The sequence below is a fragment of the Carcharhinus amblyrhynchos genome, chromosome 11, assembly GCF_965287045.1.
Source record: "Carcharhinus amblyrhynchos chromosome 11, sCarAmb.v2.hapA, whole genome shotgun sequence".
Taxonomy (NCBI): Eukaryota; Metazoa; Chordata; class Chondrichthyes; order Carcharhiniformes; family Carcharhinidae; genus Carcharhinus; species Carcharhinus amblyrhynchos.
The window spans coordinates 82,595,686-82,618,929 of NC_137334.1; the positions used below are offsets into that span (position 1 = coordinate 82,595,686).

At 42.4% G+C, this 23,244-nt stretch overlaps 1 protein-coding gene across 3 annotated transcripts in view; it reads right to left on the minus strand.

Moving 5' to 3' along the window:
* mrasa (muscle RAS oncogene homolog a) overlaps window positions 1–23,003 on the minus strand; it is a 61,334-nt gene extending 38,331 nt beyond the window's left edge. The window contains exons 1-2 of one of the 3 annotated variants that reach the window (XM_080199489.1): window positions 22,231–23,003; window positions 7,100–7,305 (exon numbers count right to left, since the gene is read on the minus strand). In XM_080199489.1, the coding sequence (XP_080055615.1) occupies window positions 7,100–7,292 (193 nt within the window). In that variant the 5' untranslated portion in view covers window positions 7,293–7,305; window positions 22,231–23,003. Of the gene's footprint in view, window positions 1–7,099; window positions 7,306–12,568; window positions 12,619–20,039; window positions 20,119–22,230 lie in introns of those variants that run through there. The other 2 variants (XM_080199492.1, XM_080199490.1) reach the window with 2 other exon arrangements.
* Window positions 23,004–23,244: the final 241 nt, after the last annotated feature.

Here is a 23,244-nt window from a genome sequence, read left to right on the forward strand (position 1 = left end):
TGAATGGGATGGATAGGATAGAGGTGGAGAGACTCTTCCCGCTCAAAAAAGACAGTAGGACTAGGGGGCACAGCCTCAAGATAAAGGGGAGGCGGTTTAGAACGGAGTTGAGGAGGAACTTCTTCACTCAAAGGGTGGTGAATCTCTGGAATTCTCTGCCCGTTGAAGTGGTGGAGGCTGCCTCGCTAAATATTTTTAAGAAGCAAGTTGATGGGTTCTTGATAAGAGAGGGGATTAAGGGTTATGGGGAGAGGGCGGGAAAGTGGAACTGAGCCACAACAGATCAGCCATGATCTTATTGAATGGCGGGGCAGGCTCGAAGGGCTAGATGGCCTACTCCTGCTCCTATTTCTTATGTTCTTATGTTCTTATTATCGATTATATACATTATTCAGATTTTTTTTTAAATACAAAAGGCTTTTTATGTGTCAACATCAAGTTTGCTCTCACCAGCAGAAGAATCTAGCCAGAGAGCATCCTTCCTCTTTGAGATGAAATGTCCATTGCTACATCACGGCTCAATTCCAAACTTAGGGAAATGCACCAATTTTGTAATGTAACATTTGATTTATCATTCCAGCTTTTCAAAAGTAATTTCAGAGATATATTGCCAGTGGTGTCAGATGACAAATAGGTAACTGCTGTTCAGCTAGGAACAGTATTAAACATCCAAGGGCCCTCACCTTGATCAGCTCATTAATCTTTGATGGAATCAATGTGCCGAGGTATAGAGTGTACAGTATAATATACTGTCTCACCAAATCTCTCAGGGTTGTTAATAGAATCCTATAATGGTTACAAGACAGGGAGTCATTTGGTCCATTATGTCTGTCTTCACGAGCTTCTCAGCTTGTCCAACTCTCCAACCTTTTCCCTGTAACCATGCAAATATTTCCCACTTGGATAATTATCCAATTCCCTTTTGAAAGCCACGATTGACTTCACCGCACTTCATAGTCAGTGCATTCCAGATCCTTACCACTTGCTGCATAAAAAAGGTTTTCAAACATATATATGAATTGGAAAGAGTAGGCCACTCAGCTCCTCAAGCTTGTTCTATCACTCAATAAGACTCTGCTCGCCACATTCCTACCTACCCCCAATAACCTTTCACCTCCTTCTTTATCAAAAATCAATCTAGCTCTTGTCTTAAAAATATTCAAAGGCTTTGCTTTCACCACCTAAGTTTACTTATTAGTCATTTAACACTGCAGTAAAGTTACTGTGAAAAGCTTCTAGACGCCACACCCTGGCAGCTGTTCGGGTACATTGAGGGAGAATTTAGCACAACCAAAATGCTCAGAAAGGACAGTAGGACTAGGGGGCACAGCCTCAAGATAAAGGGGGGGCGGTTTAGAACGGAGTTGAGGAAGAATTTCTTCACTCAAAGGGTGGTGAATCTCTGGAATTCTCTGCCTGTTGAAGTGGTGGAGGCTGCCTCGCTAAATATTTTTAAGAAGCGGGTTGATGGGTTTTTGATAAGAGAGGGGATTAAGGGTTATGGGGAGAGGGCGGGAATGTGGAACTGAGCCACGACAGATCAGCCATGATCTTATTGAATGGCGGGGCAGGCTCGAAGGGCTAGATGGCCTACTCCTGCTCCTATTTCTTATGTTCTTATGTAATCAGCACATCTTTCGGATTGTGGGGGGAAATCGGAGTACTCATAGGAAACCATGCAGACCCAGGGACAACGTGCAAACTCCACACAGACAGTAACCCAAGGCGGGAATTGAACCCTGGTCCCTGGTGCTGTGAGGCTGCAGTGCTAACCACTGCGTCACCGTGCCGTCGAGAAGGTGCAAGGTAATTCAACGGACTTGAAACTTGAATTTGATCTTCTCCTCACTAACTCCAGTTCCTCCAATCTTTCTTCATTAACGGAGGTCCCTCATCCCCGGCACCATTACTGTAAAATTATTTTGGTGCCATTTTAAGGTCTTCACAACCTTCCTAAAGTGTGGCATCCAGAATTTGACACAATACTCCAGCGGAGGTTGAACCAGGTGTTTCAGAAAGGTGAAACTTCCTTGCTTTAATTCTCTGTAATTATAGTTATGACAGTTGGCAGAGTTGATGACTGAATACTGGAACTTAGGAAACCACACTTTGCCTCTTAATTTGAGTCAATGCAAAACATTGCATTAAAGTCACCTTGGTACAAGTGTCTTGCAATACTGGTGTGTGTATGCGTGAGAGACAAGATCTGCAGTACAGCTATTACAAATCATTCCAAATCGCAACAACTGTTTCTCAAATCTCATTTCTATTTTTCGATTTAAATGTAAAATTGGAAAAGTAGGTTTGTGGAGAAAGGAAATCTTCAGCACAAACTGAACCCAGCACTGATGAGTATTAAATAGTGATGGTATTGTGAACCTGTCCCTGTCACATAATCGCAGAGTGCAGAAGTAGGCCTTTTGGCCCACGGTGCCCTTTGAAAGAACTTTCCGGTTAGCTCCACTCTTGTTGCCACATAGTCCTTTCTACAAAATCCAAACAAGCGCTACATGCAAAAAGAGACCATTCGGCCTATCGGGTCTGTACTGACTCTCCAGAACAGCATCCCACCCAGGCCCTCCTCTCTGCCCTATCCCTGTGACCCTGAGCATTTACCATCCAACCTACACATCTTTGGAAATTAAGAGGCAATTTAGCATGGCCAATCCATCTAAACTTTCCTTTTTGAAAAGCGAGAACAGGAGTAGGCCATTTAGCCTCTCAGGCTAGTTCTGCCAGTCAATGATATGATGGCTGACTGGTCAGCGAACTCAATGAACCCACTTTAACTCCATAACCTTAATACTTTTCATTGGCCCTTGCTAACTAATCTCAGGTTTAAAATTAAGGACTGACTAAGCAACAACTTTTCAATCAGATGTCCAATGAATTAAGAAAAGCCTCTCACTCTGCCAGAGAACCACTCTGTAGGTTCTCTGAATGACCTTGCCATTCACTGCTGAATGAAATGTAGCTTTGCACTGGGGCCCATAGCAACCAGGAACTGTATGAAGACAACTCAAATGCATTTCAAATCTGGATTTAAACCTAAGCCATGAGGACGAAAGGGCGGTACTTAAACCACTTAATTGATGGTGCAGGAGGGTGGAGGGGTGGGGGAGACATCAAACTTCCAACTTTGGTCCTTGAAGATAAGGAAACTCAGTTGGTCTTATTTGTTTCTTTACATTCCCAGCATTCCTACTTCTTTGCCTTTGAAGGGAATTAAGACAGCTGGGATAGAAAATGGGGAAGCAGAATCATAGAATAATACAGTACAAGAGACCATTCAGCCCATCAGGTCTACATCGGTTCTTCCACAGAGCCACGATTTGAGTGAATGGTGGCGTAGGATAGTCTAGTCCTGATATCTCTGATGCTCTTAACACCAGCATTGCTGCACTGATGGTTGCCAGGAGACAAACGTGGCATTTTAATTCCTTTTGGGAACTGTCACGAGGACAAATGTGGAATCGCATAATGCTTTCTTAATTAAATCTTCTGCTGTCTACCATATTAAAAGCACAACTTGAAAATGGCAGATTTATTTCCATACTTTGCAAATCTATTGAGAATGTTTGCATAATTAAAGTGACATGGCCCTCAAAATTGCACAACTGTACGAAACGTATAAAATAATTTGCTGGGATTGGATGTAGGTCAAAGGTTTTGTATTTGAATTGCATAGTTCACTAGGTTTGAACTGTGTTCTTTTATTTCTGGGGTCTAGGTTCAGAACGAGCAGAGACTATTGATACTGACAGATCGCCTCTGGCTCAAAGACCTTTGGACAGCCTGAATCAAGGTTCTAGTATATGTGAGTCCAAACCAATTGACTATAAGGATGTTGGTGTCACTTGAGGAAAGTACAAGGGGGGGTGGTATGAGATATAAAGCATTGTGTTTTTTGTAAGCCTGGGGTTGGGAGCTAAGGCACATCTTGGAAACAGAGTAGAGGGAGACTTAACTATCAGTAATGCTGTTTCAATGACAAACGTCATAATCAGTTCCTGGATTTCTTTGTGAAGGGAAAGGAATTTAATAAGTTAGTGGCGGGGGGGTGGGGGGGCACTTGTTTGGCACTTCAGAAACTGGGTCCAAAGATGTGCTGCATTGCGCTCATGTCATCATTTACAAGCACCTTCTACGTGGCATGGTGCTGCAAACAATATTTTAAAGTTTTTTAAAGTTTATTGATTAGTGCCACAAGTAGGCCTACGTTAACAGTGCAATGAAGTTACTGTGAAAATTCCCTTATCGCCATAACTCTGTTTGGATAACTGAAGGAGAATTTGTTAGCATGGCTAATGCATCTAACCAACATGTCTTTCGGATTGTGTCGAGGAAACTGGAGGAAACCCACCCAGACACGGGAGAACATGCAGACTCTGTACAGACTGTGATCTAAGCTGGGAATCGAACCCGGATCCGTGGTGCTGAGGGGCAGCAGTGTGAACCACTGTGGCAACGTTCAAGCCATATTCAAATATTCAAAGCATGCAATGTTATTTCAGTCACTAAAGCAATTTGCAAGTATCATGACACAACATTCAGCTCCAAATTCAACCGAGAATTGTACTGAGGCAAGCTCCAACTGTTGGTCATATGTGAATATGTATCGAGAATAAATTCGGAGGCTGTTCACTTGTTTGAAATAAAATTTGATTATCGCTGATTGGATGTATAATTTGACATGCTTTTCACGCTGATACAAGCCAAAGAGACTTTAATAGGGAAATTAGCTACGTTTACAATCATATTCCTGTGAAAGGTTTTGGACATTTTTAATATGGTAGAAGATGCCATACAAAAACAAGTCTGGATACTAGTGGCATTAAGGGACATGGGGATAGAGGGAAAAATGCGGTAAGGGTAAATGATCAGCACCATCTCTGTAGGGACATGTTCGGCACAACTTTGTGGGCCGAAGGGCCTGCAATGTGCTGTAGTTTTTCTACGTTCTATGAATGGCAAAGTGGCCTCAATGGGCTGAATGGGCTACTCGTGCTCCTTTTCCCCCCATGTTTCTAAGTTGCTGCAGCAACAATTGACTCTATAAAATTCCTAACATAACGTAGGTTTTAAATAGACAGTCAAAAAAATAAAATGCTTCTTTACTCGGTATCCCTGGTGACCAACAATAGTTGTTTGGGAGTATGGAACTTCTGAAAAGAGAGACAGTTTTTGTTGAAGCTTTTTGTCTTCAATGTCCTGATGAACTCAGGCCGAAAAATTTTGTTTTTTTCTTACAGCAATGACCTACAATAATTGATAAGGGAGGGGAGAAATTGTATTTTTGTTGTGGATAGCAATTGCTGCAACGCCCAGTACGAAAAGCATTAAATTTAATGCACCAAACTCCTACAGCAAGGGTACGATTTTGAAGAAATGAGAAAATGCCTCTAGGACAGGTTATAATTTCCTCTGATTGTAAAAAGAAATATCACCCAAAGCACAACTATTGGCACAACTCCAGTTCACAGTGTAACAAAAGACTAGATGGGGCAAATTTCTTGTAATATGGAGGGCAAAAGGAAAAGAAAACACATTGAATGCTCTGATACTGAAACAGAATATATCGAAATGGGTAAATGCAGATTCATCGGCTTCTGTGGTGAGAACAGTAGAACATATCCTCAAACATTTAGTTAAAAGTTTCAAGTTTATTCATTAGCCACAAGTAACGCTTACATTAACACTGCAATGAAGTTACTGTGAAATTCCCCTAGTTTGCCACAGTCCGGTGCCTGTTCAGGTCAGTGCATAGAACATAGAACACTACAGCACAAACAGGCCCTTCGGCCCACAAGTTGCGCCGATCATATCCCTACCTACAAGGCCTATCTATAACCCTCAATCCTGTTAAATCCCACGTACTCATCCAGAAGTCTCTTAAGACCCCAACGAGTTCGCCTCCACCACCACTGATGGCAGCCGATTCCACTCACTCACCACCCTCTGAGTGAAAAACTTACCCCGACATCTCCTCTGTACCTACTCCCCAGCACCTTAAACCTGTGTCCTCTCATAGTGACCATTTCAGCCCTGGGAAATAGCCTCTGAGAATCCACCTTATCTATACCTCTCAATATCTTATAAACGTCTATCCGGTCACCTCTCATCCATCGTCTCCCCAGGGAGAAAAGACCGAGCTCCCTCAACCTATCCTCGTAAGGCATGCCACCCAATCCAGGCAATATCCTTGTAAATCTCCTCTGCACCCTTTCAATAGCTTCCACATCCTTCTTGTAGTAAGGCGACCAGAACTGAGCACAGTACTCCAAGTGGGGTCTGACAAGGGTCTTATAAAGTTGCAGCATTATCTCCCAACTCCTAAACTCAATCCCTCGATTAATGAAGGCTAGTACACCATACGCCTTCTTGACCACATCCTCCACCTGCGAGGCCAATTTAAGAGTCCTATGGACCTGGACCCCAAGGTCCTGCTGATCCTCTACACTGCTAAGAGTCTTACCCTTGATATTATACTCCTTCATCCCATTGGACCTGCCAAAATGGACCACTACACATTTATCCGTGCATGTCTTCCTGAATGTTGGAGGAATCCCAAGCACCCAGAGGAAACCCACGCAGACATGGGGAGAATGTGCAAACTCCACACAGACAGTGACCCAAGCCGGGAATCGAACCCAAGTCCCTGGCCCTGTGAAGCAGCAGTGCTAACCACTATGCCACAGTGCCGCCCCATTAAACAATTCCTCTGCCAGTCGCTCATCGACCTATTGTATACATCCAGCACTGAGTTTTTTTTTACTCAATGGCCAGGATTCTCCGATGCCGCTACTGCTGCCAGTGAAAACAGAGAATTTGGTGCTCTGCCAAATATCCATTCACTGCAGCGGGAAGGGAGAATCCCAGCTGCAAGCGAGGTCAAAGAATTCTGGCTAATATCTTTTGGGTGGAGTTCTGGAAATAAGCCATGCAAAATGCAAGTTTATAAAAAAAAAACCAAAATGTTAATAAATAGGCTTTATAGTACATAGTGAGGTTTTTCTGAATTAATATTTCAATAATCTTTCTGCAACTTAAAAAAACTGCACTTTTAGGAGTTAGATACATGATATAATCGCAAACTTACCATCTAGGATGGCCCACTGCCCATCGATTTCTGTATGCTTCAAGTAAGAGTCTTCAATTGTTGGATCATAATCGGGCACAAAAATCTTCTGGAAGAACTGGATGGTGAGAGCACTTTTTCCAACACCACCGTCTCCCACCACCACAAGTTTGTACGTGGGGAGATTGTCACTTGGAACCGCACTTGTTGCCATGTCTTAGTTTAACCTGCAACATGTAGAAGGATAGAAATTAAAATCAGAACTTTGTTTTAACTGTAAAGGCCATTGTTGTGGGCAATTTCTTCACAATGCCCAAGGGTTCACATATTAGGGAAAGCAAAGGGAAAGCAAAGATGCGAAGAGGGGAGACTTAAGGTAAATTCAATTGTTGTGGGCAATTTCTTCACATTGCTCTTGGGTTCACATATTAGGCTAAGGAGGCACAAAGAAGGGGGATTTGTGGTGATGTGTGTTCACAAATGGTTGAACAGAATTTCATAATTTGTTAGTTGAACATTTTCCAATGTTTCTGCCTCCAAAAAGCTGCATACTTTCCAAAGTCCATACAGTGCCATTGGGAGAATGTTTTAAAATTCTCACCCCTGTGCCTCCATGGCCACCCCCATGTCTGTAAGCTCATTCAGTTCTTCAGCTAACTGAGATATCGCTCCCCCTTTCAACTTTAGCCTCTGGCACATCCCCAGTTTTCACTGCTCCACAATTGGCAACTGTGCCTTCAGCTGCCATGGTCCTAAACCCTGAGATTCTAAATCTAAACCTTGCCACCTTTTTACCTGCCAATTCATTAACTGTTTTTAAGAAGAGTTTTCACCTTGATGTTTCTCTCACCCATGTTCTTACCCTACCCATTTATAATCTACAGTAACTCCCACGGAACTTATTGGGCCAGTTGCCAAATCCTTCAGTGGCCATGGCTGCAGGCTCTGAAATTTTTCCCAGTACAGTTCTCATAGAATTTTAGAAAGCCTGCATGCAGAAGGAGGCCATTCGGCCCAGCAAGTCTGCACCAACTCCATGACAGAGCAGCTTACCCAGGTCCGCCCCACCCTATTGCTGTAACCCCATGCATTTACCCGACATCTCTTTAGGCCCAAAGGAGCAAATTAGCAAGGCCAATCCACCTAACCTGAACATCTTTGGACTGCGGGTAGAAACTGGAGCACCTGATGGGAACCCAAATTCCACACATAGTCACTCAAGACCAGAATCAAACCCTGGTCCCTGGTGCTGAGAGGCAGAAGTGCTAACCACAGTGCCACACCATCTCTCTACCTCTTTTCCACTTTGACTTAAATGGGAAACCCCTTATTTTTATTTTGTGTCCCCTTGTACTAGTAGAGAACGTGAAGAATTTTTTCCTAGCCATTGCCTGGTGGCAGGATCTTCCAGTCCCGCCGATGTCAATGGCTTTAGCTGCATTCTCCTGAGCTGGAAAATTTCAGCCTTTGGAACTCTTTTCTCTGGAAAATGGTGAAGGAATATCTTTGAAGCAAAAGGTAGAAAGATTCTGAACCAATAAGGGAGTACAGGTTATCGGGGTAGGCGGGATGTGAAATTGAGGCCCCAATAAGCTCAGACACACACTTATTGAAAGGTGAAGCAGGTCCAAGGGGCTGAATGGCCTGCTGCTGCCACTAATTCACATCTCTGTACATTAAGACTTTCCCTAATGGCCACACCATCTTTCAACAAACTTATGGTTACCCTTTCTCAGTTCCATTGAACCCTACAGTGCCATTCAGCCCATCAAGTCTGCATCGATAACAATCCCACCCAGGCCCTATCCCCTTAAGCTCGTGTATTTACCCTGCTAGCCTCCCCCACCCCCGACAATAAGAGGCAATTTACCATGGCCAATCAACCCTAACCCGACCTGAATTTTAGATCCCAAATTCCATTGTTACACACTAGAGTCACACTATCGCACAAGCAGGTATTGGGAAAATATCTATGGCCACAAAAGCAACATGTTTGAGCTGCTTTTGAAAGCAACTGATGCCACTGAACCAGGAGAGGCTATCTCCAGCAGAGATAAGCTACCTTCTCCTGAAGCCATTGACTTTGGAAACTGCTTGGAAACAGAAACAACGAAAAAATATTTAGCTATCAAACTACAAAATTCAGTTCAGCCATTTCTGGACACAAGAAAACGCACAGAGTTACAGATATTAGGGAAGCACTGGGGTGCAGTACTTGTACCTTGTGATTCAGACAAGACTTTAATTCATTTATGGGACATGGGCATCATTGGATGACCAGTATTCATTGCCCTTCGCCTAGCTGCCTGATGGCAGTTGAGAGTGAATTATGTTGCCGTGGCTCTGAAGTCAGATGTAGGCCAGACCAGGTAAGGAAGGCAGATTTCCTTTCCTGAAGAACATTAGTGAACCAGATGGCTTTTTTCCGACAATTGACAATGGTTTTATGGTCATCAGTAGATTCTTAAAAATTGAAGTCAAATTCCACTATCTGCTGTGGTGGGATTTGAACCTGGGTCCCCAGAACATTAGCTGAGTTTCTGGATTAATGGTCTAGCGATAATACCACTGGGCCATCGCCTCGCTAAATCCACTTGAACATCTGAAGCAATTTCATTTTTTTTTAAAGGATCGCACACAAAAAGCAAGTCCTTTTGAAAAGTCAAGTGATGGTTACTGTTGGCAGGGTTGAATGTGTATTTTTGAAAACATTGAGAAATTATGCAGTGTTTGGGGTATATGGGCCTCAAAAAAATGATTCAATGGAACTGCTCAGTGCTATTACAGACTAACAATAACCTATCTACACTTTTCAGGCATTCATTAAAATTAATAATATCAAAAAAGCTTACACAAACTAGAACACTTCAGAAGCTTCACAGCGTCACACTCATGGGTCTAGCAAAAAAATTGACATTCAGACCGAGAGAAACACAAGTATTGCTGAGGAGTCTGAAGTAGACTGGATAACTTTAGTATAATAGTGTCTTTGTGAGTTAGGCAAAAAAAAATTGTGCCATGCAGATGGCTGCGTTGTACTGTTGTTCTATAACAAGAGACCCATTAACAATACAGGGCTATATAGGAGACCAGCAATTGCAGTTCAGGTTAGGACTCACCGAATTAAGAATCTATTTAAAGAAAAAGTTTTGCTCACTTTTTCGCTCTTTGCTCAGTTAACAGGAGTTAAGTAAGAGCTAAGGAACCAAGAGTTTAATTAGAAGATCTTTGCAACAGGGAAAGAAAATGAATGCAGTAGTTCATCGTTACCAATGACTCTCCAGTTGCTCCTAAAAGGTGCAAGTTTGATCGGAGTCGGACACATATAGTTCCTGCTTCTCCCAGTTGCTGCATACAGCTTTCATGAAATGTTGATTTACCAGTGAGGTCACATGCCTTCATTTCCTTCCTTGTTTCGCAAGTCCCTATTCTCTACCTCATTAAATCTCAAAATCTCACAATTCACTGACTTGGCAGCGAGGGGACTTATTCTCAAAAACATTGCCAGTTCCACCAAGTGGTATTCAAATTGATACATCAATTTTCCCCTCCCTCTGGACGAGAGAACTGCTATTGCCAATTCCATCAAGTAGTGTAAAAATTCATAGACGTCAATTTTTAATTGATTCGCTTTGCTCTCAAAGCCTGCTATCTCAGCCTGCTATACAATATTCACTGCCTCCCGTTGACATAAAGTTCCTCAGGTAATTTGATTCAATGTACACTTCATCATTCAATCATAAGAAAAACCCAGCGCAACACTATTCAGTTCTCCAACCCAAGTTTTTGCAAGCACCAGGGACCATAATATACAACACAAAAATACTACCTCGAAAGGCTCAGGTTAACAAGGGTCAGTTCACACGGATTGGCAAATGACATATTGCTGTTGACGAATTTATTTGCGTTATTTAAGAAAAGAACAGAAACTTATCAAAGAAATTGAAACACACACATTAATTATATGTGGCCAGCACCAATAGGAGGCTGGCCAAAAGGCAGAGTAACAGTCAACAAAGGCTTCTCCAACAAGAGGGACATGAATAGTGGTGACGCTCCCACACTTAAATGTCAAAATCATTGCACTTCTATGTTGGTTTCATTGAGAAGGAATATAATAGTAAAAACACACGTAAAAGGAGATTCATAGATCATAGAATCCCCACAGTGCAGAGGATGGCCATTTTGCCCATCAAGTCTGTACCAATCACAATCCCATCCAGGCCGTATTCCCGTACTCCCTCATATTTACCCTGCTAATCCCACTGACACTAGGGTTAATTTAGCATGGCCAATCAACTTAACTTGCAGATCTTTGGACTGTGGAAGGAAACCAGAGCACCCGGAGGAAACCCATGCAGACACGGAAAGAATGTGAAAATTCCAACAGACAGTGACCCGAGGCCGGGTCCCTAGCGCAGAAGGGCAGAAACATTGGATTCAAAGCTTGATTTTAACCAAGTCTGCTGGGGATGTGGAGTTTTAAAATGAGTCAGGCTGGACTAGCCATTTACTGTTGCTTCCAGAGCAGGTCAGAGGCTGGGAATTCTGTAGCAAGTAACTCACCTCCCATCTCCCCAAAGTTTACACATCATCTACAGAGGCTGGGAATTCTGTAGCAAGTAACTCACCTCCCATCTCCCCAAAGTTTACACATCATCTACAGAGGCTGGGAATTCTGTAGCAAGTAACTCACCTCCCATCTCCCCAAAGTTTACACATCATTTACAAGGCACAAGTCAGGAGTGTTCTTTTAAGTTATTTGTGGGACATGGGCATCACTGGCTGGCCAGCATTTATTGCCCATCCCTAGTTGCCTGAGGGAAATTGAGTGTCAACCACATTGCTATGGCTCTGGGGTCACATGTAGGCCAGCTGGCTAAGGGTGGCAGATTTCCTTCCCTAAAAGGACATTAGTGAACCAGATGGGTCTTTACAACAATCGACAATGGTTTCATGGTTATCAGCAGATTCTAAATTCCAGATATTTTTAATGAATTCAAATTCCGTGGTGGGATTTGAACCCCGAACGTTAGCTGAATTTGTAGATTAATACTCTAGCGATAATGCCAATAGGCTATCGCATCCCCACTTGCCTGTGTGTGTGCAAGCTCTAACAACACTCAAACTCAATGCTATCCAAGACAAAACAGCCCACTTGATTGTCAGCCATCTCTAACATTCACCCCATCTACACCAATGCACAGTGCACAGCATACACCATCTAAAGGATATAGTGCAGCAACTCACCAAGGCTCTGTCAACAGTATCCTCCAAACCCGCCACTTCTGCTGCTTCAACGGATAAGGGCAGTAGACGCATGGGCAACACCACAGGCTGCGAGTTCCCCTTTAAGCCACACAACTTCCTAACTTGGAACCATACCACCCCTCCTTCACTGTCCCTGGGTCAAAATCCTGGAACACTCTTCCCAACAACATTGTGGGTATACCTACACCACAAAGATCGGAATGATTCAAGGTAGCTTACCACAAGGTCCTTGAGGGCAATTCAGGATGGATAGCAAATGTTGGCGTTGCCCACAACACCCACATGCTAGGAAAGAATAGTAATTTTTAAAAACTTATGGCGGTAGGAACCTAATCAAAATTTCAATCAACGCCTCTACTTTCTCAGAAGGCTAACGGAATTTGGCATGTCGGCTATGACTCACCAACTTTTACAGATGCACCATAGAAAGCATTCTTTCTGGTTGTTTCACAGCTTGGTATGGATCCTCCTCTGCCTAAGACGGCAAGGAGCTACAAAAGGTTGTGAGCGTGTCCCAATCCATCACACAAACCAGCCTCCCAACCACTGACTCTGTCTACACTTCCCGCTGCCTTGCTAAACAACCAGCATAATTAAGGACCCCATGCACCCCGGACATTCTCTCTTCCACCTTCTTCAGTTGGAAGAAGATGCAAAAGTCTGAGGTCAGGTACCAATCAACTCAAGAACAGCTTCTTCTTTGCTGCTACTTTTGAATGGACTTATCTTGCATTAAATTGATCTTTCTCTACATCCTAGCTATGACTGTAACACTACATTCTGCACTGTCTCGTTTCCTTCTCTATGTACGATATGCTTTGTATGTTAGCATGCAAGAAACAATACTTTCCACTGTTTGCTAATCCACATGACAATAATTAATCAAATCAAGTTGTGGCCCAGTGAGGTGACTGGTTTCCTGCCGCACTTTTAATTTAAAAAAAAATTAGGCCAGAGTAGCCAAAAGACATGTTCCTTTTTTTTGGGAGGTTGCACTCTGGCTCAGGTGTGATTTTACCAGACTCCATTGGGAATCCTCTGCCTTCCCATTCCTTTCCTCTCACCACTTGCAGCTCTCTGGAAACCCGTGCTCCCAGCACTGGGTGGTGAAATACCGCCTTGGGCATCTTGATGTAGGCTCCCTTCCCACCATCATGGACCATCAGTCCTGCTGGCATTGGAAGACTGCCCAATCGGAATTTAAAAATGGGGCCCAGAACTCTCACCGAGGAGCGTGAATGGTACCCTGACTGGCTCAAACCCACTGCGGGTTAGAAATCGGGATTTTGGGAGCTTGGATAGCCAGATCTGAGAGAGAGAGAGAGAGAGATGAAAATTGCAAAATAAGTCAAATAAAACATATGAAATCATGATTTTAGCACACGTACTAAAGTAAAGATGGAATACTAAAGCTATGCACATTATTTGTTGCAGTAAGAAGTCTCACAACAGCAGACTGAAGTCCAACATGTTTATTTGGAATTATGAGCTTTGAGTGCGCTGCCCTTTCATCAGGTGGGTGCACCCTGTTGGATTTTAACCTGTTGTGAGACTTCTTACTGTGCACACTCCAGTCCAACGCTGGCATCTCCACTTCATCACTATTTGTTAGGCCATAGATAGAATATTGCGTTCGGCTTTGAGTGCCTTCTTTTGGGACAATGTCAAGGCCATGAAGAAGAGGTTTAATAAGATGTCACCAAAGATGAAGACAGACATGAGAAACTGAGGCTCTTTCCACTCAAACATGCTGAAAGAACCAAGAGGCTTTGGTAAAGTGAATAGATGATGACTTAAACTGGTTAGGATATAGAATTCCTGACCACATACAGGTAAGGAAAACAGAATCTACAATAGCTTCTAAAATGGAAGTGAATAATTATTGAAAGATTTGAAGGACTTGAGGAATTGGCAGGGGAACAGGATTAAGTGAAGACCTCAATATGGGTACCAAGATCTAAGAAGCCTCCTTAGATCATTTAAGGTAATATGCACATTAGCAAAGCTTAATCTCTGCAGTTCTTTAGCCTGAATTCAAGGAGAAATGCTTTAAAATACTAATGAATTACAAATTGAATTTTTTTCAATGATTTTGACTGTTGTTTGAGGGCTCCCTCCTCCTCCCAACCAGTGTCCCATTCTGAACCAAGAACAATGGCCGAGTGATATTATCACTAGACTATTAATCCAGAAAGTCAGCTAACGTTCTGGAGACCCAGGTTCAAATCCAGCCATGGTAGCTAATGGAATTTGAATTCACTAAAAATATATGGAATTGAAAATCTACTCATGAAATCATTGTCAATTGTCTGAAAATCCCATCTGGTTCACTATGTCCTTTAGTGAAGGAAATCTACCATCCTTACTTGGTCTGACCTACATGTGACTCCAGAGCCACAGCAATGTGGCTGGCTCTTAACTGCCCTCCACGGACAACTAGGGATGGGCAATAAATGCTGGCCAGCTAGCGATACCCATGTCCCATGAATGAATAACAAAAAAAACTTTAAACTTTATCTCAGCCCATTTGTTATCAACCCCTCATCTCTGTCATTGTTGGAGTAACTAAATCTAAAGGTGACAACCGTCTAGCCTGTCTCTGTCTTCCCCCACAAATATCAACTCATCCCAAAACCTGCAACCAGCATCCCACTCTGCATCAGTTCCCACTTGGTCTGTCACTTACAATGGCTTCTTATTCTCCCTAACTCCTCAAAAGCTAGTTATGTTTAAAATCCCAGAACCCCTCAACATTTGTACAACCTAGTTCAGGAGTACAAGCCCGTCCTCCCTACACTCTGTGCATCTGATACCAGCCTCTTGTACATCCCTCTCTCTCTCCATCATTGTGCGTTTCACACTCTGGAAGTTGATCACTACATTCCTCCATCTTCTTTATGACCTTGGTGGAAGAGGTGGAGGAGAAGGAATCTAATATTCACAATAGGCACAGACAAACTTTTTGATGGATAAAAATTTTAAATAATATCTCACTCTCCCTCATTTCCATGCATCTGTCATGCCTTGAGACAGCTTTCTATCAAAAGAGAGCTCATAAAAAAGCTGTTCTTGATGCTCCGGTGAATGAAGTAACTGGGATTTAAGGATTGGGGATTAATACTTAACTCCTCAACTCACCAAACACAATTCTGACTCAAAATATCATTGGAATAGATTAGTTGGAAACCATGTATTTCCCAAGAGGAAGGAATTAAAGTGTAGGCAATTTTCTGCATGTTAAGCAAACATCAACATTTACTCAATTCTGTACAAAGAGAGAACTACCGCACAAAATACTGGGCAGATCATGTATACAGTAACATCTGTCTGTATAATCTTCAACTTTGATGGCAGGGTAGCCTGAAATCTTATATAAATGGCACATTTGGCCAATGACTCATTTTATGTGTACGAAACATCACATAGGACCAGCGAGAATCTCACAGACACCATCACAGTGACACATTCTCAAATAGCAACAGGCAATGTTTCATCTATTTGAAGAGGAACACTTTAAAACGTGTAGGTGGAAAAAGACTGTTGCCCATCAAGAGTGCTTATTTGAATACGACATTTATATTGTTACGCAATCAAGCTCCCTCCTTATAAATACAGCCAGTGAATGTCTATACCTTTAATGTACTGAAGATTGGAATTTACATTGGTTAACACTTCAGCTGATTTGGGCAATTAGGGGGTTTTATTCAGCTTTTCTCAGCAACTATGTTGAATATCAGATCATCCTCATTTACAAAGGGACAGCTAAGTAATGTGATGTCAGTATGTCAGGTAAAACAGTCAGAAATAACACCAGTAAGATTTTTCTGGATTCCAGGAGTATAGTACCCAGGCACGCCCAGAGTCAGCCTCCAATACACTCCAACTTGCATTCATATAGTGCCTTGAAATGTAATCAGGGGATGTCCCATGGCACGGTGTCACAGTCGTTAGCACTGCTGTCTCACAGCGCCAGGGAGCCGGGTTCAATTCTGGCCTCAGGTCACTCTCTGTGCGGAGTCTGCACGTTCTTTCCGTGTCTGCATGGGTTTCCTTCGAGTCCTCCGGTTTCGTCCCACAGTCCAAGATGTGCAGGTTAGGTTGATTGGCCATGATAAATTGACTCTTAGTGTCAGGGGGACTAGCAGAGTAAGTATGTGGAGTTACAGGGATTGGATCTAGGTGGGATCATTGTCGGTGTAGGCTTGATGGGCCTACACCGACAATAGGGATTCTATGACACTTCAGGAAGAGCATTATCAGACAAAATTCTGATACTACGACAAATAAAGAGATAATATTCAAACTTTAAAACGTTGAAAGAAAAAAAGTGTTAGATTTCAAAAGAAAGAGAAGATTTCTTAAAAACTTTATTCCTTTAAGGGTTGTAGGCATCACTGGCAAGGCCAGCATTTCTTACCTAGCACTAACTGCCCCTAAATAAGAACATAAGAAATAGGAGCAGGAGTAGGCCATCTAGCCCTTCGAGCCTGCCCCGCCATTCAATAAGATCATGGCTGATCTGAAGTGGATCAGTTCCACTTTCCCGCTTTCTCCCCATAACCCTTAATTCCCTTGTCTATCAGAAATCAGAAAGAATGAGGGCAGCTACGTTGCTGCAGATCTGGGCTCGAATGTAGACCAGGTAAGGACGGCAAATTTCCTTCACTTGAGGACATCAGTGAACCAGATGGGTTTTTAATGACAATCAATGATAGTTTCATGGTTATCAGCTTACAACTTCAGACTTAAAAAAAAAATCAATTGACTTTAAATTCCAGCAGCTGATGTAGTGGGATTTGAACAATGTCCCCAGAGACTGAGCCCAGGTCTTTGGATTAGTGACATTATCACCAGAAGTGCTGGAGAAGTTAGAGTCCAGTACACTAAAACCTAGATTGGTCATATTCAATGAGGGTGATCTTATCAGAATTTGACAGGGTGCTGGTTCAGGTGAGAAAACTGGTGTGCTTCTCTTCAGAGAAACAGGTTGGCGTTTACTGCCAGATCTTACCACACTGTCAAAAAAAAACAAACCCAGCTGGGCATGTTCACACCATTATGCAGGGGGCAGGGCCTAAACATGCTGGAAAGGCCCAACTGCACTGAGTTCACAGCACCACGTTTAAAGTGCTCCTCAATCAGAATATGAAGAAACCTTTCCCCCTCCAGTCCATCATGGAGATCTTAGGGGCTCCCCCATTGCCTTCTGCGATCAGAGTTGGAGCCTGCATTGGAGTTAACATCTCTCCTCTACCCATACAAGCCAGGAACGTTCCCTCCCACCCTCAAACATCAGACCCCTTCCCCTACACATCCAATGCAGCACCAACATGTGCCAGAGAGTGTTGCCAGGCCAGTGTCTGGCCTTGTGAAAAGTCTGATGGCAGCAGGGAAGGAGCTGTTCTTGAATCATGTACCAACTGACTCAAGAACAGCTTCTTCTCTGCTGCTCAATGGACCTACCTTGCATTAAGTTGATCTTTCTCTACACTGTAGCTATGACTGTAACACTATATTCTGCACTCTCTTGTTTCCTTCTCTATGAACAGTATGCTTTGTCTGTATAGCTCACAACAAACAATTCTCTTCACTATATCCCAAAACACGTGACAATAATAAATCAAATCAAATGTCCTTCTCCCTCGAGGGCAATGCTCACTTTTTACCTCCCCAGGGCAATCCCCATGACAGGTTCACATCTGGACGAACCTGTTGTTAACCTCAGTGATGTGACGTAACATTGGTTCAGTTTGAAAATATGGCGGAGGTGGTCAATATATAGTGGGGGGGCGGGGGGGTTGTTTAATAAGATGTAAATCTATTAAAATATATTTGAATCAGCTTCATGCCACTTGTGAGACTGAATCTGATTATGTCACTGGCGAAGGGTGGCAAAAATTGGAAGTACCGATCCCTTGGCAAGATGTGTGATTTTTGGGTTTCGCCACATCTTTAGTCACCATCAGCAGTCTCGTGGACAGCGAGCACAGGCTCAAGATCCCGCCCATAATTTAGGCATCTAGAGATCAAAATTTGAGTTAAATCCAAAAAAAGGAAGCCGTTATTTTCCATTATTTGCAATGGTTTCATTATCACTTGTTTCCAGATTTAGATAGAACCCAGCAGAGGCCATATTGTCATGGGCTGGACAACATAAAAGCGAATCTGGGTTGACTACAGAAACAAAAATGAAAGCTCTAAAGGAATGCACTGGGCCCAAAGTTTATAAGTGGAGGGGAGATGCTGGCGGAGTGGTATTGTCGCTGGATTAGTAATCCAGAGTAACATTCTGGGGACCCGAGTTTGAATCCCACCATGGCAGATGGTGAAGTCTGAATGAATCAAAAGTCTGAGGATGACCATGAAACCATTGTCGATTGTCATAAAATCCCAAGTGGTTCCTTAATACCTTTTAGGGAAGAAATTTGTCCTTATCCTGGTCTGGCCCAGATGTGGCTCCAGATCCACAGCAATGGATGCCCTTAAATGCCCTCAGGGATAGGCAATAAATGAACGAATTAAAACAAAACCTCTCACAATCACTAAAACTGGGAAGATACATCTTGATGTTCTGTCTAAGCAGCCACACACAAGGATTGTAAGACGACTAAATTAGTTTCAGTCATCTTGACATACTTTAAAATCATTATTTTTTCCAGCTCTGCTTATTTTGATTTAACTTAGAATAAATTCTTGACATAAGATATCAGGGGCAGCCAAGATACACAATCCATTGTCTCCACATTAATAAACAAGGCTGCTTCAACATGAATAAACCAAATCCCATTTTCATTAGAATTAGTTTATATCCTTGGCTTTTACTGGTGTTTAAAAATTGAAGTCGCTGAGATGGAATTTGCATTGTTTGGTGTACTACGACTGCACAAAATTCAGGGCAGCGTTCTGCTGAAATGTTCCCTCTCCACAGGGAGCTGTCTGACCTGCTGAGTATTCTCAGCATTTTCCACTTTTATTTCAGATTTCCAGAATCTGCAGTACTTAACTTACGTGGGCAACGTGAGTGTTGAATTAGCCAGCCTTTCACTGGGCAATCCACGTTAGTCAAGGGAAACGCATAGAATTTGCAGAAACTTTATAAAGTACAGAAACTCAGCGGGCACAGAAGGACACTGGAATTTATTCAATAGATTGTTTCTTGCTGAACAATGCGGCTATTGTTTTTCTTTCTGGGCTATTGTTCCGTTATTTTGCTGTGCCTATATCACACACATACACTATATTTGTATGTATGATTTTAGCGCTCAATGACTCAACGCTCTGTCATAATTTTAAACAGTGAAATCTGACACTGGTCAACCAAAAACAACTCATGTTATGAAACAGCTGAGGATTCACATCAGCCTTGGGGCTTCATTCCATGACTGATATGATTCACAGCACCAGGTTTGAAAAGAAGAAATCTTTTTAATAACAGTTAGATCATTAAAAAAAGGAATGGAGATACTTGCTCCAGAGAGGAGGGATAGCACAATAATCCACCATTCATCTTACAAACTACTGCAAAATCAGCCTTGGAATCACACACACAAAAAAGACACACACACACACACACACACACACACACACACACACACACACACACACAGACAACCCCCAGCCAATTTCCTTACAACAATTCTCGGAAAAGAACAGCTTCCTCCGCATAAGAAACAATTGTCAACAATCTCACATTTCGCCTCTCGGTCATCAAGATCAGAAGTCTTCTTTCCTTTAAAAATGAAACGCTACGATGTTGAAGAGATGTTCCTAAAGCTGTAACACCCCCTTAACTAGTGTGGCCTGCTTTCAGGAAGCCAAGACCAGCCAATCACTGCTTTCTATCCACAGTCAAGCCCAAAGCCACATAATAAATATGTGCTATCCCATATAAGGAAAACTTTTGACAAAAAATAAATTTATTGTGGACAGAGCACTCGAGCGATGGATTTAAATTGGTTCTGAAATGGCGAATCCTACAGCATTCAAGCCTAGTTTTGTGATTTTTTTTTCCTCCTTTGTCTTAGTCCATTGCATTGGGTGGGGGGGGGGTGGTGGTGATGGCTTTGTGGCATAGGTTAGTTCCAAAGTACAGTTATATCATTTAATTTGACTTATTAAATCTCATTTAATCAGGATGGACTGCAGAGAAAGACTAATTTGATGCATTCTGCGTCTCAGAAAAAAGTGTCCAGAATGCTGTGATAATTAATTATTCAAAAATCCCATTTCTTTTCCATTTCAAAACAATGTATACATAAATTGGAGCTAAGACATGGGTCTGATTGAGAATATCTTTCACTAACTTCCACATGACAGCTACACAAAATGGAAAGAAACTGCTCGCACTAACCTTCAAGTACCTTGAATTGGTTGATTAAAAAAAAATCAGAAAAAAAAACAAGAATCAAATGGTCCAACTGTAGAAGCCTGTTGAACATGAAGTAATATTGTCCTTGCCGTGGTTAATTATTATAACAGAATAACTTAAAATCAATCAAATATTGAACTGCTCTATTACGATTCTGACCTAATTTAGAACTGGGTTAATATCTCTTGATTGAAGTTAACCTCATTGTAACCTCTCTCTCTCCCTCCTACCCGCACTATAATTGCCGTAAAGAATGGAAGCTTGGAACAATGCTGACTATATACACAAGATAATCATCCAGTCAAGGGGTTCAAAACACCATTAATGATGAGGCTAATCCTGTATGGTTTAGGTCAGCTGTCTGAACCCCAATGTTATATCACTCTCTTGTACACATTTCTATATCATCCACCGCTTGTAATCCATATCAAGCAGTGCTGGTTCATTTTACAGCTTGTAATACTGCGACAGTTCCATTTCCTTGACAGGTTTCCTCTCCCCACCTGACAATGGTACCACAGCTTGAGTGAGAGAGAGGGTTAGAAATAGGGGATTACCAATGTTATGAGAAGATCAGAAGGCGTATTGGAACGGTCGTGCAACATCCCAGTACTGCTCCTTCATTGTTCACAAGTGACAGCCACCCTGTGATAAATAAATCTAACATTTGAATTGCTTTTTTTTAATAAAGGCTGGTGTAGGGTTACTTCCTCAAAGTCAATCTTAAGCAGTGTTTTTAAATTCTTTAGTGAACCAGCTAATGATCTCAGAGTCCTTTTGGTCCTTCATTTAGCATGGAGGGTGGGGGGGGAAGGGTGTGGGTGTGTGTGTGGAGAACATGGGTGCAAAGGTTACTGATCTTAATCCGATATTCACAGAAATATAAAGTGAAAACAAAAAAAAAACAAATTGTGGTTTTATACGAAGCCTGAAAACAGAGGCCTGAGAAAGCTGATATCAGCATGATCAAGGATTAAAATGTACCTGCTTCCATCAAACCATGCATCCTTTCACACTCCTGCTGACTCGTTAGAACATAAGAACATAAGAAATAGACTGAATAATGAGTTATTTCAGTGTCTTAAAGCATTATAGTTTTTTTGAAAAAAGACAAAAAAATTATAATCAAAAATCAAAATATCCAAGACACAATGGTTCCTCAGAAAAGTTACATCGCAGCAAAATGCATAATCTTAGATAAATTGCAGGCTAACACATTACATTAAGTCCAATGCTCTGTGACTATTAAGCTTCTGAAATTGTACAATATCTGGAATCATTACACAATATGTCTGGATTGAATCTGAGAACAGACAGCTGAGAGGCAGGTTGGAATGAAGGATTATTATTTAAGATATGAAATAATATGGGGGAGGTGGAGAAGTTAAGGGGGAAAAGTTAAGGAATGAAAATTGCAGAATCTTTTTTTTTCGTTACTTTCTTTTGAATAAAATGGTTTTAATCCGAGCTGAGTCAAAATGAACAAAGTCTTAATTCCTGCCCAGTAACTTACCCTAAAGTCGCCGCTGCTACTCCTGCTTGTCGCTGCCTCTTTCTACACGGTGCTGGCCAACATGTCAAAACTGTAGCGAGAACCCGGCAGGCAGCCCAGGGCTGCTCCCTTACCGAACCCCTGCCATCCACACACACACACACACACACACAGCTCCAACAACAATCTGCTCTGCCACTCTCTTTAAATGAAAGAGAGTGTAGCCGCTGTGAATGTCCCTCCTTTCCCTTTATTACAAAGAAAGCCTCTCTCCTTCTCCTCTGCACAGACCTGCCCCTGACTTTACTCCCTAATCCATGCTTCAACAGCTGATGCTAAAAATAGAAGGGCAGGGGATGGGGGAAGGGGGCTCCTTCCACCAATGTTCCCCTTCTGCCCAGGGAGAGGAGGGGATTGGAAAGCCGACCTTAGCCTTCACATTCCTGGGTAAAGCTCTCTGTCTGTCTGTCTCTCTCCACCGCTGCGTCTCCCCTCACTTGGGTTTTCTGCTGACACCAGTCTCTCTCTCTCTCTCACACACACACACTTGGAAATGGACTGATCCAGAGAGTAATCAGGTGGACTGACTGACAGAGGAGAGAGCTGCTTGCTTTGTGTTACTGAACTCACAATGATTCTTTCACACAAACCACTCTCAGAACTTACCCCCCTCCTCTTTCTCTCTCTCCCTTTCAGCCCTTTCTTTCTGCACTGCCATTATATTTTCAAATGAATAATGATTGCACGTCGCAATCCCCTCCCCCTCTACAAAGGAAGGCTCTTGAAACCATAACAGTTGCTGTAACTTACAAAGTCCCAACTACGCAGGCGTTGCTGGCAGTTCCTGGTCTCACTCTATAGGTTGTGTTTGAGTGTTCTGGGTTTTTTTTCCATTGTATGTGTATAATATGATCTTAAACTACTCAAGATTCGCTCAAGATTTAATAGATTCAGCAGGGGAGTAATAAAAAAATTATTTGATCTATCTCCCTGCAACTCTTGAAAATAAAATATTGTATTAGCTTCAACAGTCCC